The 17,661-nt window shown below is 50.0% G+C and overlaps 2 protein-coding genes and 1 long non-coding RNA gene across 5 annotated transcripts; 1 reads left to right on the top strand and 2 right to left on the bottom strand.

Annotated features, from left to right (window-relative positions):
• Positions 1-405: 405 nt before the first annotated feature.
• On the bottom strand, positions 406-8,859 carry LOC125984053 (insulin receptor substrate 2-B). The gene is made up of 2 exons (XM_049745855.2): positions 4,552-8,859; positions 406-2,816 (listed from the first exon to the last, which is right to left on the bottom strand). The coding sequence occupies exons 1-2, from the start codon at positions 8,444-8,446 to the stop codon at positions 2,812-2,814; spliced, it is 3,900 nt and encodes a 1,299-aa protein (XP_049601812.1). The 5' UTR covers positions 8,447-8,859; the 3' UTR covers positions 406-2,811.
• LOC125984181 (uncharacterized) lies at positions 8,318-11,253 on the top strand. The gene is made up of 2 exons (XR_007486853.1): positions 8,318-8,425; positions 10,996-11,253. It is a non-coding gene; the product is annotated as an uncharacterized lncRNA (long non-coding RNA).
• Positions 9,146-17,555, bottom strand: gc2 (guanylyl cyclase 2). 3 transcript variants are annotated; one of them, XM_049745867.2, is made up of 26 exons: positions 17,421-17,555; positions 17,249-17,280; positions 17,065-17,185; positions 16,582-16,899; positions 16,374-16,502; positions 15,907-16,086; positions 15,713-15,830; positions 15,346-15,647; positions 15,129-15,260; positions 14,960-15,063; positions 14,769-14,887; positions 14,620-14,704; positions 14,443-14,539; positions 14,263-14,379; positions 14,021-14,101; positions 13,773-13,949; positions 13,498-13,654; positions 13,286-13,435; positions 13,060-13,208; positions 12,820-12,983; positions 12,550-12,742; positions 12,306-12,480; positions 12,111-12,209; positions 11,942-12,036; positions 11,801-11,886; positions 9,146-11,178 (listed from the first exon to the last, which is right to left on the bottom strand). In XM_049745867.2, the coding sequence occupies exons 4-26, from the start codon at positions 16,873-16,875 to the stop codon at positions 11,055-11,057; spliced, it is 3,327 nt and encodes a 1,108-aa protein (XP_049601824.1). In that variant the 5' UTR covers positions 16,876-16,899; positions 17,065-17,185; positions 17,249-17,280; positions 17,421-17,555; the 3' UTR covers positions 9,146-11,054. The 3 variants fall into 3 exon arrangements, with proteins under 3 accessions (XP_049601824.1, XP_049601834.1, XP_049601843.1); XM_049745877.2 differs by adding an exon at positions 11,632-11,732 and having other exon boundaries at positions 17,065-17,510; XM_049745886.1 differs by lacking the exons at positions 16,582-16,899; positions 17,065-17,185; positions 17,249-17,280; positions 17,421-17,555 and having other exon boundaries at positions 16,385-16,502.
• Between the last annotated feature and the right edge of the window lie 106 nt (positions 17,556-17,661).

Genomic DNA, 17,661 nt, shown 5'->3' with positions numbered 1-17,661 from the left:
GAGCGCGTGAATAGTCAAGTTAGGAGTCAGTAAAGCAGGAAAAAAAAACTCCTAAAAAGAAAAATCTGTGACTGTTTGACATTCAAAGTCCAAACGCACCCTAAAATCGAGAAAAATGTTAACACGAGAAGTAAAAAAACAACACTTTTACTATTTAAATAATTTGTTGATGTGAAAGAACAAAAACTTTTCTAAAAGTTCTCTCAACTGAGTGGCTCGCATGTGCAAAAGTGGACTTTGGGATTGTTTTTGAAGCTTGAACTTTGGGACCCCGAGCAGGGTCACCTGAGCTGGATAAACTGACCGCGATTGTCGGTCGAATTTCAGTTAAACGAGGAAGGAGGAGAAGGAGGGGGGAGAAAAAAAAAAAGATTAGAGTTGAATAAAGTGACGCAAACACAGGCATGAACATGAACATTTTTATTGCAATAGCTCTATGGAAAGCAAAGGTTGGAACAATATAAACATCACGTACGGCGGCGTGAAAAAAAAAGCCACAACTTCTCCTTATTTGTAGGAGAAACTATGAGGTTGATTTTTCCCAAATGGAGGAGGTACGAAGGAGAAGCGTCTCCCCACTACTTTACTCTTTTCTGTAAGGCTAATATGAACAAACAGCATTCAAGTGGGAAAAGAACACAAGTAGCAGGAGGCGCGCCTCCGAACGGAGGACCACTAATCAATCAACTGTACTACACAGCAGCAAATTAACTGGAATATAGTTACAAAAAATAACCAATTTCTTAATACAAAAAAAAAAAAAAATGCAAAATGCCACAAAAAAAAAAAAAAAAAAAAACGGGCACGCATCGCTTTGTGTGCAGGTTGCTTGGATACCTCCCCGCTTTTTGGGCGTCAACTAAAATACAAATGAGGGGGGGGAAAAGGGGGAAACGCATCGCTTGCATAAGGATGCAGTGAAGTCTACAAAATCAAACAAGTCCTAGCATGATTCTTTGCAGCCATTTCGGACTAGGAGGACACGCTGATCAGTCCGATCTGAGCTGGCCCAGTCTGAAATACTGTAATGTGATAAACTGCTTAAATTAAAAATAAATAAGGTTGACTATTGAATTGAAAAGACAAAAATAGCACTCTTGCTTTGTATTATAAAAAAAAGGACCATGTCACAATAGCACAGCAAGTACACGGACCTTTGGGACCGTTCTGACCGGCCTGATTTTGAGATGGATCCACATAGGCCGGGGGTGTCCAAACTTTTTGCTTAGTCCGACTTTCTGAAAAACCCTAAAACCAATTTTGTATCACACCAGGGGTCATGGACCGAGAGCTACGTGAAGGATGAGCACTTCTGAAAATATCGATAATCTAAATAACGCTGTTGTTGTAAAAAAAGTAATGGCGTTCATTTTTGTTAAGACACATTTCATGGTAACGATTTCTCACAGAAATTACGCAACAGATGAATAAATATCAAAAAGAAACACTTGAGTTCTATAAATCTCAGCCAGTGATCACTTCAGTCCCAGGTCAGCTATTTTTAGAACGGAGGCTACTCATGTAGAACTTGGTGACCACTGCTTTAGAGCTATTTTGCTTTTATTTTAGGAGCAAAACAGTTTGGGATTTTTATCAAAGTCATTTTTTTTCCATATATTCTAAGCGCCACTAGGAAATGGCTGACGGCGGGCCGCAAGTGGCCCCCGTACTGCAGTTTGGACACCACCGACGTAGGCGGGAAAAACCTCGCAAAGACGGGCCTCACGTGTCCCTTCACAAAAATACGAGTGAGAATGGTGAACCAAAATAATCAGTCAATCAGTGTTGCATTTAAGCTCACATCTCCGCTGTAGGAAAGCGGTAGGAGACGCTACATACGGATGCGGGAGCGCGCCAAAAGGGGGCGGGGCTTCGGCTAACACTGCGTTTGATGCCCGTGAGTGTGTGCATGTGTGTGTGTGTCTAAAGGGGCAAACTAGGTCCACGTGCAGCCGCAGCTCGGGTAACTTTTTCACGTCACCCGGAAGCATGCGGCATGTGGATGTGCGTCACGCGCTGCTGGGAAGGATCCTAATCATCCGTGAGGTGGGGGGGGAGTGGGGTGGGGGGCACTTAGGGGGTCTACCCTGGGTTGTGTGAATAGTGTGTGTGCATCCCATGTGAGACTTTGTACCGTGCAACACGTGAGGTAAAATGGAAAATGTTTAAAAAAAAAAAGAGTAAGAGAACATCAACCTCTCAGTCATTTCATGATCACACGCTAATTTCTCGGCTAGCCGAGGAGCTAAAAAAAAAAAAAAAAATGTACCGGAACTATTTGAACGTCAAATAAATATGTGCAAGTGTACCAAAGGAAATTTTACTTCCTGTTAGGGAGCAGGAAGCCATTCTAGGTCAAGTGAACAAGCGCATCCCAAAAAAATAGATTATACTGTATATATACACATTCTCTACAACAACGCTCTCCACAACGTAATAACTGTACGGTACCATAGCGAGGTGAGGCTGGATGGGTTAAAAAAAAAAAATGAAAGCATAAAAAATCAAGATTGCATCAAGACTGCCTCCCTTTTTAACACCATATGAGGAACTTGAACCGCCTGCTCACCGCGACGCGAGAGGGCAGCAAACACTGGCGCTTGACCAGAGACGCGAGTTTAAAAAACAAAAGAAGACAGTGAAGATTTGCATATAAAACAAGAAAAATAAAACGTGAGACAGTTCATATGAATGAAAAATATGCAAGCCTTTCTCTGTCATCTCGTCTGTGTCTTCTGCATCCAGAACATCTCAGTCCAGTTTTTTTTTTTGGGGGGGGGGTGGGGGCACCTTCTCCTGTGCCACTCCAGCTCAGTCTGTGAGGACACAAAAACAGGTTAGCCACGTCTTGGTGCGGTTTTGGAGCAAGAGGAGCTTTTTTTTTTTGTAACCAAAGGGAATCTACAATCTACTCTCTTTGACTGTCCCGGTTTCAGTTCCTCAACTTTGGCTGGGACCCGTGTCCGGGGTGACCCCGGCGCAGCTGGGTTATTCCACCGAAAGTGCAGCTTTTGTGCGACGACAATGCGAGCGGGACACCACAATGCCGTCGCTTTGACAGGCGGCGCTGCTGGAATGCCGGCAAGCCCGCCTGCAGCCGAGGCCGGGCGGCCGACTCGCGGAGTCTGAGTTTCCTAAATCGCGATCAAACAAACGAGCCAATCGGAGCCTTGTTCCTGCTGCGGTCTCAAAGTTAATCCAATTCTAGTTCAACAGCAAGGATAATGACTATTAAACAACAAATTAAATGACAACACCAAAATGTTCTTGCCATAAATATGTTGTACGTGCCCCCACTAGTCGAAACATCTGACTAATATTGCAAAATTCTCCCATTTAAATCCATCTCAGGGGGCGGCCATTTTGCCCCTTGTTGTCAACTGAAACTGACATCACAGTTACCAGGTATCACACATAGATGATTTGAGAGATCCTTCTAATATCTAACGCCCCTTGAGAGCACTCCAAGTGGAAATGGAGATCTTGTTACAAGCACGGCCGTAAACTCACATCAGCCTGGAAATAGACGTGTAAATATAGAAATCCGGCAGGCGCATAGGTGGCAACGCCAGAGCTTAAAGGCCATCCTCGTATGACTTTGGCTCTTGACCCCACCACACCCCTTGCCTGGCGCAATCCGCTAACCACCTTGGGTCACTCCACAACATCGAAAGCAAAGCCCTTTGACCCCCCCGCTGTAAACGAAGCAGGTGTGCCGCCATCCCGTCGTGCCACAGCTGAGAGGAAGCGCATTCCTGAGAGATGATGCCTCCCTCCCGTCGCCGCTGCGTTGCCTCGACACGCCGCCGCCGCGATGACATCAAAGCGGCGGCCGCCGTGACTCGGCACGCTCGCGGCGACGGCTGCTAAGCGCACACTCGAGTCAGCTGGTGCTCAAACGATCCTGACTCATGCCCGCATGGCACGTTTGCTGAGGAAGTGAGCTAAACTTTGAGGGGGGGGGCATTTCAGCCAATCAAAACCTCGCAAAGTGTCAACAACTTCCAAAAGGTAAAAAAAAAAAACACTCTGGATGTTTGACACCATTTTTCCCCACTATGAGTATTGAATGAGTATTTACCGATACCGCGAACCGATACCTGAAATGTAAAATTCCATTTGATTTAACATAATGACAAAAAAACTGAGCAAAGAACTTTCTGAACTTCATCGATGTTTCAATCTGCTGCAATGTAGCACCAACTAGGAAGATTTATAATTTTGCCTTAAGTATCTGTGGCCTGTATCGGCAACCTCTGGGAGTACCCGATACCTTCAAGTAAGCTTGGTATCAGCCCGATACCTGGTAACAATGCACGCAGGTCAGGATGGCTTCGAAACATCAGCGGTTCTCTGATCTTGACAAAGCTACGTACCGTCAAGAGCCAAAATAGAGCTTTTACATGTGGAGGAACAGCGAGTTGATAAAACAAAACTAAAAATAGCACAGAACACAAAGGCTTATTTTTAGCCTGCGAAGAAGAAAAAAAAAACACTTCTATTCCCTCATTTCAAAATGTCTTTGTTTCATACAAAAGCAAATGTACTCACCCTTGGTCGTCGTGGAGACGCCTTCTGATTTGATTTCAGGACCAGCACGGGCAGCGTTCTCTGGCACTGCGGCGCTCTCGTTGACATCGGCGGACGCGTCCGTACGGCCCCCGTCATCTCTCACCTCCAGGGCGATGTAATTGAGGCCACTTTGGTATCCCACAGACACGTCGCTTGCGTACATTCCGCCGGTCGAGGTGGGAGAGGACGCCGAGGTGCCGGTTGCCGTGGCCGGGCCTGATGAGAAAGGCTGGTCCGGGTCCCGGCGATTTTCCACCGACATCCACACGCTGTCGAAGGATGGCAGGCCTGCGCATCCGGAGGCGTGGCCTTCGGATGCGCGTGACCCGTTTGAGGTCGCAGAGTCCGTCGGCATCGGGTGGCTCGCCGAGGATGAAGGTGTTGAAGTGGAGGAGGAGGTGGAGGAGAAGGTTTCCGAGCTATGCCTCCTCCTGCCTTGAGGGTCGGCCCGGACTACCTTTGGTTCCGGGGGGTGCGCCGGTGTCCTTGCTGGGCTCCTTGCTGGGCTCCTTGCTGGGCTCCTTGGGGGCAAGGTGGGGGGTATGGGGGAGGCGGAGGAGGAGCCACCATGACTGTAGCATCCCTCCATCACGCAGAGATGCTGCAGCATGTCTGTAGGGCTCGTTTGAGTCCTTTCGCCCTTCTTGCCGTACGTCATTTTTGTGTAGTCGTCGCCCGCTGACCTCCAGTGACCTCCGGCATGGACCACGGGGGAGGCCAGCGCACCGGAATTACTAGCCAAGGGTCGGATATAGCTGGGCGGGTTCCAGGGGGCCACCAGGCTGGGTCTAGGTGACTGGCTCTTACCTAGACAGCCATCGCTGTCCTGATGGTCGTGACCCACTTCCATACTCATGTAGTCCTGACTGGTTTGGGGTAAGGGAGGGGTTCGACGGTGGTCGCTGGAGGCTTGGGTGGGGGCTTCATCCTTGCTAGGAAAAGGGTAGGCAGGAGGCTGCTGTTGGCGGGGGTAATGATCGCCAAAGTCGATGTTGATATACTCCCCGGGACTCGAAGGCCTATTGGTCGCGATCCCGGCCGTGGGGACCGAGGTGGAGGTAACTGCGGATGAGGCGGAGGCCTCGCTGACTCGCAGCGGACCGTGGAAACTCCTCCTGCCTAAAGGCAGGCGGTTGGGTCTCATGACACGCCCGTCAGCCACGGCGGCCGTGGTGTGGTGAGCTTCGTAAGGCGGGGGTGGGTGTGAGGGTGTGGAGGGGCAACCGCCGCCGCCAGGCCTCCTCTCGGGTGCGGATGAGGGAGTCGCACCGACCGAGGCGTGGACTGGCTTGCCGAGACAGGCCATCCGAACATAGTCGTCGCACTCTTTCTCATCGCTTTCTCTGGTGGGGGCCTTGTAGGAGCGAGGGAGGGAGAAATAAGGGCTGAAAGACCTCCAGAGTTCGGCGCCATAGGACCCGCTGCTGCCATCCAGCTTCTGCCCCATAGTGCCGCCGCAGGACATGTCCATGTACGCCGCCGCGTTGGCGGGTCTCTCTGCTATGCTCTCACTGGTGCTTGCGCCGCTGTGGGGGGGGCTGAGGGAGGCCTGCACCGGGGAGGGAGAGCTGCCCCTGCATCCCGGGAGCATCATCATGTAGCCGTGAGCGTCGGTGGAGGACTGCGACTGGGGCTTGGCCGAGCGGGGACCCAAATTTGGACTCTGGAACTGATGCGGTTGGGAAACGGGGTGAGAACCGGGATGCATGGGCATGTAGTCGGGAGGCGTGTCCCTCGGCGACGGCGCCACGCCGCACTGCATGGGCACGTAGCCGCTATCTTCCTTGGCGGAGGACGGCGGCGGTGGCGGCGGTGGCGGCTGCGACGTCGAGGGCCGGCTCTGCTGGCTGTGCTCGGAACAGGAGCTGTCTGACGCGTCGGCCGATTCTTCTAAAGAAAAATTGGTTTGAGTCATTTTTTGATAAACGGCTACCCCGGGCCCAGCGCTTCTCCTCCTCCTTTGAGAAAAAAAGCGCTCGTCCTCTGTCGTCGACGTGCTCTCATCTCGCGGTGTGTTGGCGCCGCTGCTGTTCCCGGAGCCGGCGCTGGTGCCAAACACCTCCCGGTTCCAGCCCACGGCCATGTAGTCACTCAAGCAGTTCTCCTCTCGGATCGGCGGGGTGTTGCCCAGGGAATCGGGGGTGTTGCTGCGCACCCGGAAGTACCTGAAGTCCCCGGGGCTGGATCCGTACTCGTCAGACGAGTTGAAGCCGCCGTCGGACGGAGAGCCGCATATTGATGCGCTGGATGGCCGTGTGAGGGTGTCTGAGACAGAACCGTGGCCGCTGCTGGAGGACACGCTGACCGGGCTTGTGGTGAAAGGGTGGGAGACCGGAAGGGAGGCGGAGCGGGCATGGTAAGTAGAGGCTGATGACCCGGGGACGGCCCGCACGTGGCGCCCGGCCCCGGCACTCGTGCCGGCATTTCCCAGCACCGCGCCGGCGCTACCACCTAGGTCCGCCTCAGCGCGGCCAAGATGGGGACGCCCCGAGTTAAGGTGGACCAGGCTTCCTGTCGTGGAACGAAACAGTCGGCTCATGGTCCCCTCCCCTTCGCTGGATGTGCGGAAGCGGTAACCGCTAGCGCCGGAGCTCTTGCTAGACGGCGGCGTTCCCACCACCGACTCCATCCTGGAACGTCGAGGCAGGCCCGTCTGGCTCGGCGGCAGGTTGCTAAGGTGCCGGTGCGTGGTGACAAACGGCATGGGGTTGGAGCCCGATGACTGGCTCTTACTCCGAGGCCTGATCTCCACGTAGGCCTTCAGGGCCTTCATGGTGTTCAGAAGCGTCTCGTGCATTTTCTGGGCCACGACAGAGTCGTCCACCTGCATCCATATCTCCCCCGGCCCGATCGAGGAGAAGCGACCCACCTCGATGAAAAAGAAGCTTTCAGAGTTTCCGCAGCGCCTGATGTTCATCAGGTGCTGGTTCACGCATGGGGTCTCAGAGTTCAACTTGATCAGGTGAAGGGTTTTGGACGAAAGGCATAAGCGATACAAGCCCGTGAGGTTTTTAGTTTGACCGAGTCCTTTGGGTTTGACATTCACATGCCACACCTCCTTGAAAACAGTGCCAGGGGTGACCGTACCATATCCATCATCCAAATCGTCCGTAATCAAATGCCCCTTCCTGCCCTCGCTCATCAACTCGCTGATGGCCACGTACCAGTCCTCCTGGTCCTGCTCATTTTCCGCCACAATAGCAAAATACTCATCCTTGGTGTAAAGAGCAATGAGGTGTTTGTTTTTAGAGTCTGCTCTCTTGTTGACAGTGAAGCACTGGTAGAGGTAAATCACCCTCTTGGGTGAGGAAGGGCCCGCCGGTCCGGCTCCCCCGCGCAAGCTGCTCCGGAATTTCTTCTCATTGTCGTAGTACTCCAGCCGGCTGGGGCCCAGGTGGCTGGAGGCGCGCAGCACGAAGAAGCGTTTATGTCCGTGCTTTTGCTTGCGCAGGTAGCCACACTTTCGAATGTCGTCCACTGCGTCCGGCGGGTTTGACACGCCGCCAGCCTCGTACGCAAGGCCGCCGCTGGTGGTGGTGGTGGTGCTGCTGGTGGCAGTGGCGCCGTGCTCCACCGGGGACAACGATTTTCTGCCCGGGGGTTCGGCGACGTCCGCGGAGAGATGATGAAGATGATGATGCGACGCCAGCTCGTAGTGATACGACTCAAGGTGGTGTTGGTAGGAGGGCGGCAACTGATGGGAACGACAGCCACCGCCTCCGCTGCTGCTGCTGCTGTTAATTAACGGGGAAGGGGGTTCCCTGACCGAGCCGTCAACGTCTGCATCGGTAGATTTGGAGCCCACGTTCCTCTGCTGCGTCTCCAGCTTCAACTTCGCTGCCTTGCCTTCCGGGTAATTCGTGAAATTTGCCATTCGAAAACGCAATCAAAGGTCACTTGACTTGCAAGCTAATCCAAGCGGACCACTACCCCATTCTTATGTCGGGAGACCAGCGTTCAAGTCCGGTTAGGCCAGCTAATGCACGGCACAGATTGCACTATTCGCCAAGCGGTTGTTTGTTTGTTTTAATCCATAAAGTGCCCCTTGTAGCAGCAAACAACTATTGCACTCGGCCTCGTTTTAAGAAATAAAGCCTACCGTGTGCAGCATGGCCACGTTCAATCGTGTGTCTCCAGCTAGTTGTTAGCAACTCGCTCTCCTCCGCCTGCACACAAGTCTCCGGGCCACAGCACAAACAACACGTGATCACCTACGTCAGGAATAACAGCCTGGCTCAAATTGCCTGAGGCGTTGTGTGATTGGTCAAATATTATGAGTGACACACGCTGACAGGCGTCTTGGCCAATTGTCAAAAGGACGATACGGCCTTGCGTCAATGGATCTGACCAATCACAGAAGCTAAAGTTTTTACTGGGGTTAAAAATAGGCGTTAATTTTTAGGCTTGTTTCGAATGTGATGGGAACGTTGCCAGAGAGCTGCATCCAAACCGCACATCCAAAGTGGCCTGATAACTTATTTACATTTATCTTTTTATCCATCAATATGAAATGAAGTTCAACCAGCCCTACACAGGTGGGCCAAAGACTCGTCAGAAATACGCGTAGCCCCAGTTAAGCCCCTCCAGCTTTTTATTTGATACTCTAAAATACATTTATGAAATATTATCTCAGCCTTCCTATGTCAAGTCCACTTTAGTCCCGTGAGAGAAACAAAATCCTGGAGCCGGGTCTGGATTCTACTAACACGCATTATCATTAACGTAGGGTTGTCCCAGGTACGACTGACCTCACTTAATCCGTTTACTAATACCATCACATTACAATGAAATAAACCATAGCAGTTCAGACTAAATCTCAAACTATATATATATTTTTAAATAATAAGAAAAAATATACAAATAGGTAAAAATGTTTTGCTAGTCAAATTTGCTTTGTTGAGGACAAAAAAATGTGGACGTTATTGTGGTAGGCAAGTTTGAAATCTGAAGAAACAGTTACATCCGAGCCAGGGCAGATCGGAGTCTTAAATCTGGAAAAAAAAATTCTCACAACACTGTACAATTGTGAATACAGGGTATCCGAGAGAAACACTTTCCTGCGTTGTCTCATAGTCCACCTGAGTAGCGTTTAACTTTTTTATATGCTGCGTCCATGGTGAATAATTAACTATTTGACACAGTGGGTAAGCCTGTTGAAACATCAGACGCATTTCAAAGGAAGATCTGTTTCGCTTATTCCTCCCACGAACTCCTTTGGTGAATGTCTTGGGAACAACTGCACTTAATGTTACCCACATCCAACGCTTACAAGTGTGAAATTTACATGTGGGGAAGTAACGTCAACAATGTATGAAGTCAACATTGCACTTCAACTGCTCTGATAAGTCAAATTTAACGGGAGTTAAATTGCCCTAAGGAGGCCTCCCGGTCAGGTGTCGCAAACGCTTGTCCGGGCGCCCTCTGCTGGTGACAATGGTGTACTGCAATACGTGCTATTGTACCGCTAACAAACGAATAGAGCCAACAAAGCTAAAACACACACAAGAGATTCACAAAGGATCGCATGCTTGCCTTTGTTCACGTTTTTAATTCAGGGCAAGCACAGGAGCAACACCGTCACTGTTGTTAGTGCTTCAGTTTGGGATTTATCTCAATTTTGGTTTGAACTTTCGAGATTTAACGACCCATTAGTGGCCGATGGAAATGTTCTAATTACACTTAATTAGTCCAAAATTTGAGCAGCTGAGTTGGTGTTTTCTTCTGAAGGTCTGCCTTCTTTCCACAATTAAAAACAAAACTAAAATAAATATTATGGAAATAATTTGATTAAAATTAACCAATCACCGTAAAATGAGATGCCAGATGAAGTGGCCAATGAGCTGCTACGCATTACAGCAGGATGGTGGAAGTTGAACTTTTTGATTTATTATCTCCTGACATTTAAAATAAAAAATACATTCTCGTCACCATATGATATTCTATAAAATGCCCGTCCCTTGAACCGAGCGGTGTCAATGTAAATCCTCTGTAAATCCCCACATCACCCCCCCCCCAACCAGGTCCAAATTAAAACCTTGCACGTGCATATGTTCAAGAGCGCCATCTGCAGGAAGCAACACAAATTGGGAGGATCAGCAAAGATAATCCTCAACACGAACAAATCTATAAGTGAAGCAAAGTGTTTAGTATCAGCCGCTAAAGACACTATCTGTACTTTTTTTTTTTACATGAATTTCTGACGTGGCTTATATTTTGTCAGATCAAAATGAAATTTTTGATTCAGTCCTTTTCCCCTTGCTTGTTTGCCAAAGGAAAGGCGATAATCTGTATTCATCACTTGTTGACTGTGTCTGCAGATCCCCGCTTTGCTGAGTCGCTCTTCTTCTATTCATAGCAGCGGCCAAGACCGCGTCTCCTCAACTCGGTTGACGCTAATCCCAATTTCGGCCCGAGTGTTCACAGAGAAAACGTTTGACCCGAGAATCCAACCTGAGGTGCCACCACAGCCTCCGGACAAGCGCTCAGTGATGCTCCATCATGACGCTGCCGTCCTCGCACAGTTGTGTGACGACGCGGATGTGGGAGATCTTCCTCACCGCTTTGTACAACACCTGCTTCAGGTTCTTTGGCTCTTTGGCGCCCACGCTGAAGAAGAGGAGGAACGACAATGCAATATAGTTAAATTAGCAAAGGCATTTTAAAATTTGTTTTAGAATCTTGTTATGGAGTCAAAAGTTGTTGTTTTTTCAAGCGACATAAAGGTTTTTAACCTTGTAAAGGAGAAGAACTGAGTTTTGCCAGCAATCAACAATTGCAAAATTGTGATTCCCTTATGAAAGTTTGCCCAACTCACTGGCGGAGCTACATGGGGGGCCGCGGGGGCACTGACTCCCAGGTGCTAGAGCAGATAATGGGAATTTTCCGATTTCACCCCATCCCCCGTGGGGAACATGTCATGAATGTTTATCGACATTTTCTAAAGAATGTTTTGGGTTTATTAACCCAACAAATCCTAGCTCTGCCAGTGGCCCAACTATCTTTGTCCCCATTCCCCAGCAAGCCAGTAATGTTATACATTTTGCGAATGCATAACATTACCTCAGTTTTTCTTCTTTGCAAGTTGTTCCTGTCGCTGCTTCTCGGCTTGCCGCTTCTTGTGCTGGGCTATCTCGGCCATCTGCAGCCCGTGGGCCATTTGCCTGATGGGACGAAGCGAACAGCGTGAACATGGAACACGCGCGCTTGCACGCAAGCAGACTAGTCGTACCCGGATTTGAGCTCTGGAGGTACAGGAAGAGGTTTGGTGAATCCATCCCTCCCAACAAGCCAGTACGTCTCTTCCATTCCTTTCCCCTACAGGAGGAGAAGAAATAAGAAACTGGCACTCCATAAGGCGGGCGTGTCCCACCTTCACTTCCGTCCTTCCCCTCAGCTCCAGTTTGTAGCCCAGGTTGAGCGCACGCAGAACTTTGACCGTGTCGTGGTGCACGTGGATCCTGTAGGCTGTAACGGGGCCGAATAAATACCAAAGCAAAAGCGAGGTATGGATAAAAAAAATGTGCGGACGTGAAACTTACGCATGCCGGTGGATTCCATGCGAGAGGCGGTGTTCACCGTGTCTCCGAATAAACAGTAGCGCGGCATCGTGAGACCGACCACTCCCGCTACGCAGGGACCTAAAGCATGCAAAACACATCGTCGTCATGACAACGTTAAGATAAACAACAGCCCTGACGAAGCACCATAAGGAATTTTTTTTTTTGTTTATCCACCTGTGTGCAGTCCGATACGGATCCTGACGGGAACGTCGGGCATGTGCCTCATCTTGAAGGTTCCCACTGCGCTCAGGATGTCGAGGGACATGTTAGCAATCTCCGCCACGTGCCGGTTACCGTTAGGAACGGGCACGCCCGACGCCACCATGTAGGCGTCGCCAATCGTCTCCACCTGCGTGGAGGGTGCGTGAGAAGATCCTACCCAGGATGTTTTGCTTGACGGGAGGGGGGGGGGGGGCACCTTGTAAACGTCATGGTTGCCGATGATGGCGTCAAAAAGCGTGTAGAGGCTGTTGAGCAGGTGGACCACCTCGATCGGCTCGCTGTTGGCCGAGATGGTGGTGAAGCCCACGATGTCGCTGAAGTAGAGAGACACGCTGTCGAAATACTCGGGCACCACCGTCCCGCCGATCTTCAGAGCTTCTGCCACGGATCTGCGGAACGATGGAGAACCGCAATTGACAACATCAGGTTCGTCCGACTGTATGCCGTGGTTGACGTTATGCCTCACGGAGGCAGCATCTGCGTCAGGAGCTTCTCCGTCTTCTGCTTCTCGATCTCCAGCTCCTCGGTCCGCTCTCGGATCAGCTCCTCCAGGTTGGACGAGTACTGCTCCAGCATCCGCAGCATGGAGTCAATGATGTTGGTCTTCTTGCCCTTGTTGATGTCCTTGAACTTGAAGAGGTGTGACAAATGTCGTTCAGGTTGTAAAGGCTGACAGTATATAGTTGTGGCAGTGTGAAGAACCTACCTTGTCAAATATCTCCTCGAACGTGGGTCTCTTTTCCGCCTGTTCGTTCCAGCATTGTTTCATCAGTTGGATGCACTCTAACGGAGCGCAGTCCAAACTAACCAGCGGGCGACACAGAGGCGGCGGCTTGCGCAACTTCGCGATCACATCTAAAACAAAAAGCAGAAAGCAAAATGGATGCCCGGGCACCAGGTCGTATTGTAGGAGCTGTTTTTGGCTGTCCCACCTGCGGCCGAAAGATCCAGCATGCAAAACGGAGGCCCTCGGATAACCACCTCCTGGGTGATGATGGCGAAGCTGTACACGTCGCCGGCCATCGTCCCGTGGAGGCCCGGCTGAGGGCCTCGGAGCAGTTCCGGAGCCGTCCACAGCAAGTCTACCGAGCACGGCTGTTAGATTTTGAAGAATTTGTGAGGACGTCGTTGTGCGGTCTCTCACCATCTGCAGGTGGTTCCACGTATGGGAACCTCTGAGCTTCCAGAACTTCATTGTAGCCGTAGTCTGTGATCTTCAGCACAAAGCGTCCGTCCACCACACAGTTGCGAGACTTCAGATGGGAGTGAGACACGCCGCAGTGATGGAGGTACTTCATACCCTAGGAGAGGGAATCAAAATGCTCAATGGTGGTAGACTTACAAAGTGTGGTCTTTCTGAGGCACCGTAGTGGCCAAACTTTAAAACCTACACGTGCTTCTGAACTTAATTAAATGAACCTTGATCAAATCCAGGAGCAGGGAGGACTTGAACATCCAGTCCAGCTTGACGTCGTCATTCAGGAGCAAATCTTCCAGGCTTCCTCTGGAGCAGAACTCCGTCACGATGGCAAACACGCCGCAGTCGAGGAAGAAGCCCAGGAAAAGGTTGATGTTCTCGTGTCGCATGTCCTTCATCTGCAAGCGGATAGCGAAGGCTCTTATAGTGTGAGGCCAAAGCCGTGTTGTTTGATGATGGGGTGTCCTACCAGCTCAAACAAGTCACTGGTTTTGGGGTTGATGCTGCTAAACGAGCCGTAGGGAAGTCTCTTGAGCCACGCCCAGTCCCCCTAGTGGGCACGTTCATTAATTACAGTCATGCCCCGACAGTCAGACACCTTCATTACCTCACAGACTGTCGGAAATTATAAAACGATGACAACAATAATACGTCACTATTAAGTGTTTAACAATTTTTTTTTTTAAATTATGCTGGGTGAATCACACTCACCTCAAAAATGACAATATTGGAGTTCTCGTACGTGGCGGGTGATTGGATGGAGGACGTGACGCTGCATTCCGACACGCTCTTGGCGCAGCTGGCTCGGCTGTCCTCCACGTTGAGCTTCTGGAAAATGGAAAATGACTCTTTTCAGTTTTATTTCTTATTACAGAACATATTAATTATTACCTTGTTGCTAAGTGAGGGGTTGATAAAGGTAACATCCGCTAGAGTCAGCAGGATTTTGTTCGGACCCCTGAGCAGGCGAATCTGGTTGATGCGTCGCCTAGGCAACAAGAGACAGGGAAAAACAACATCTTTATTATCTTGTTTGCAAACAAAGCCCAACCCCGGTGCCAGACTTACCGGATAAAGTAAATTAGCACAGCGGCTAGCACACAGGCGGCAACGGCTCCTAGCGCAATGCTAAAGGTGGAAAAAAGATCCACACCTGAAATGAAAAGACACCAGTATCAGTTCTAATCTTTGAAACGCCAGAGCCTCAAGGGACTCACCCCCTGAGCAGATGACCCCTGGGGTGAACCAGCACCGGAGGTCCCGTTCGGGTCCCGAGCCGCGAGGAAAGTGGATGTCTCGACCCAGGAAGTTCACCGAGTCGGCCTCCATGTCGAGTCTTTGGTGACAGGGAAACACGTCTTTAGTTCGGTGGTAGGAAGTAATTTCCAAATTAAGACTCGTCAACAACCTGTGTGTCGGTGTCAGCTCACAGGTGAGTCCGTCCGTGTCCAGCACGATGTAGTCTAAGAACATGTTTCCAGAAGAATCCGTTTTCACGGGATGGCTGAAACCCTGCGATAGCAATTTAGGCAGCGGCTTTTGAAGTGCGGAAAAACATTTGCGTTAGGCGTGCGTACCTCAAAATTGTGGTTGCGCACTTGCTGCGCGATATTCCCACCGGACATCCACTCCTTGGAGAGGACAACACGCTGCACGGCGTGAGCGACGAGAACCACCGAGTTGTAGATAGTCCCGAAAAGAGGAGACACCTGCAAACACCGACTGATCAGAATCTTTTTCTTGTGCTCATCTGCAATCTTCATTCAAAGAAAATATCGAAACGTGTGTCATCACCTGCTGGGGTTTGATCGTCCTCGCCAGCTCGCCCTTCTCCACGGCCTCCGTGTAAGCTTCCGTAAATGACACCCGGGGCGAGTCGACGGTGATGGTGAGCATGGCGTCGTAGGCCCGCAGCAGTTTGTGGTTGCTCTTCAACGCTGGGTAGCTTACATTCCGGAAGGGGAGGCTGTAGAGGAGCGTGTCGTAGGGCACCAGCACCAGGGAGCCGTCAATCATCCGCATGTCGTAGGCGGTCTCCAAAAGGTGCTTCTGAAGCTCACCGCCGATCAATGCTGAGTGCATGCAGAGGATCACAACTAAGGGACAGCAAATAAGGTTAGAGGTAAAGTTCTCGAGCACAACACATCTTGAGCACATCCACCTCGTATTTCTCTCATTTTCCGAACTTTAGCCAGAGTCCTCCTGATGCCGTGTGGTGTGTTCTCCATAACGCTGACCAGTCTAACGGGCATAGCGTGGGCCCGGAGGGATTCTGCGACCTACAACGCACACGCACGTTGTGAACATGACACGTGTAGCCCAAAATGTGATTTGAGTCACCATTTTTATTCCAACCTTTCTCGCCGTCTCCACCCAGATGTCATCCGAGGCAGAGATGATTCCGACGTGAGCCCATCTGAAGTATCTCATGATCCGTAAAAGCACCCAGGTGGGTCTGGGCATGGAGCGGGCGAAGGTCGGGTGGCTCCAGACGCGATCCAACTCGTAGCCGACACAGCTCCATGAAAACAAAGCCTGAAGGAGGAATTAATTGAATTATAAACAAAACATCAAATGATAAAAGTAGACTTCCAATTATGACTGAATCAAATTAAACAGTCTTTGCTACACTGTAACAACGGCATGTGCTGTTACCCACCTTGGCCACCTGGGGGCAGTATAAAATAGCTCTTCTCAGAGGATAAAGAATATCTGACTTTTAAGTAATGTTGGATTGAACTTCTAAATGTTATTAAAGTTATTTCTAAGTTACTTCTAAGTTATTTTAGTGATTATATGCATTTCCGATTTCGTCGACTCACTTTGTTCCAACCTTTGCTCAGCATTGAGGCAGCATCGCAGTAACCCGGGTTCGCCGGTCCCATGTAAGCCGAGGCTTTGGTATGGAAAGTCACAAACTTCTCCAGACCTCTTGAGGTCTCACATGGCTCCTGTGGAACGACATTAAGTCGTTCAGTAAGACATTTCTCACTCCCCAAGTTATTGCAAGCAAGGCAAGCAGGTGCTTACATGCAGTATGGTGTAGTCAAAAGTGGCAGCGTAGGACAGCGAGGGGTCTTTGTTGATGCGGTTGACAGCCAGCTGTGCCGCCACATCGGGGAGGGCCTTGGCGAAGAATGGGTCACATTCCCAGGGGCCAACTACCCCGACACGAAATAATCCACCTAAACCCGGCCAGGGCAGCGCAAACAAGCAGGCCAGGAACAGCGGGAGGAACCTTGCAGGAGGACCTCGGTGAGGTGATGAGGTGTTGTCCCGTGCCTGCTTCCATGTTGCTTGAGAGAGCAGACTCCGTCCTTGCATGGTGACGGTGATGAAATGTTCACACTGGCACAATCAGATAAAGATGGATTAACTGACCACTTCATAACTGCTCTAAATATAATCCTTTATCTTGGGAGCTTTTTTTGTAACATTACATTAATCCATAATTTTATCAAGTGTGCTGGAATATGATTTTTTTTTTCATCATAACATTTAAAAGTTTCCTACCAGAGATTAGACGGACGTTCGCCTTGGCAACAATTCCGCCGGAGCAACACGTTCTGTTGACGTCGTCTTGGGACATTTTCATGCACGTCCTCGAGCGTTCCCCAAACATTCAGCAGAGTTCCTGCAAGGGAAAAAAAAGTGTCTGCATGGTGGTCAAGTTCCCTGGTTGTGCGAGGTGACCTACCCGACAGATTAGATGCAATCCAATCATGACCCCTGCAGCATTAAGATGCATTGAACAGTGACGACAATTTAGACAACACATTTACCCAATTAAATGGAACTAATTAAAAATATATTAAAAAATATATAAAAATAAATGAACTATTCATTACACTGAGGAATTGTTCACTCACCTCACCACAAGATGGTGGTAACGCTCAAGTGTTTGCAACCTCATAGCCGTTGCTCGGCTTTCCACCCTCGGTATCCATAGCAACCATTTTCATAATGCCAGGGAATGAGTTTAAAAGACTGTCAGGAAATAATTTTGCTCATCTCACCACAAGGGGGTAGTAACGCTCACGTGTTTGTAACCATAGACCACTCGAGGCTTTGCACCCTCCGTATCCATAGCAACCACTAATGTCAGGGAAA

This window comes from Syngnathus scovelli, chromosome 1, assembly GCF_024217435.2.
Source record: "Syngnathus scovelli strain Florida chromosome 1, RoL_Ssco_1.2, whole genome shotgun sequence".
Taxonomy (NCBI): Eukaryota; Metazoa; Chordata; class Actinopteri; order Syngnathiformes; family Syngnathidae; genus Syngnathus; species Syngnathus scovelli.
This window is presented reverse-complemented; position numbering and strand designations above follow the sequence as displayed.

Bases quoted from the DNA above. Each gene is read 5' to 3' on its own strand.
- LOC125984053 (XM_049745855.2), bottom strand. From the start codon at position 8,446: ATGGCAAATTTCACGAATTACCCGGAAGGCAAGGCAGCGAAGTTGAAG.
- gc2 (XM_049745867.2), bottom strand. From the start codon at position 16,875: ATGCAAGGACGGAGTCTGCTCTCTCAAGCAACATGGAAGCAGGCACGG. The intron at 14,540-14,619 runs GTAAGTCTGGCA...CTTGTTGCCTAG, and splicing joins GTGCTAATTTACTTTATCCG to GCGACGCATCAACCAGATTC. The intron at 14,102-14,262 runs GTGAGTGTGATT...CGTGCCCACTAG, and splicing joins CCAATATTGTCATTTTTGAG to GGGGACTGGGCGTGGCTCAA.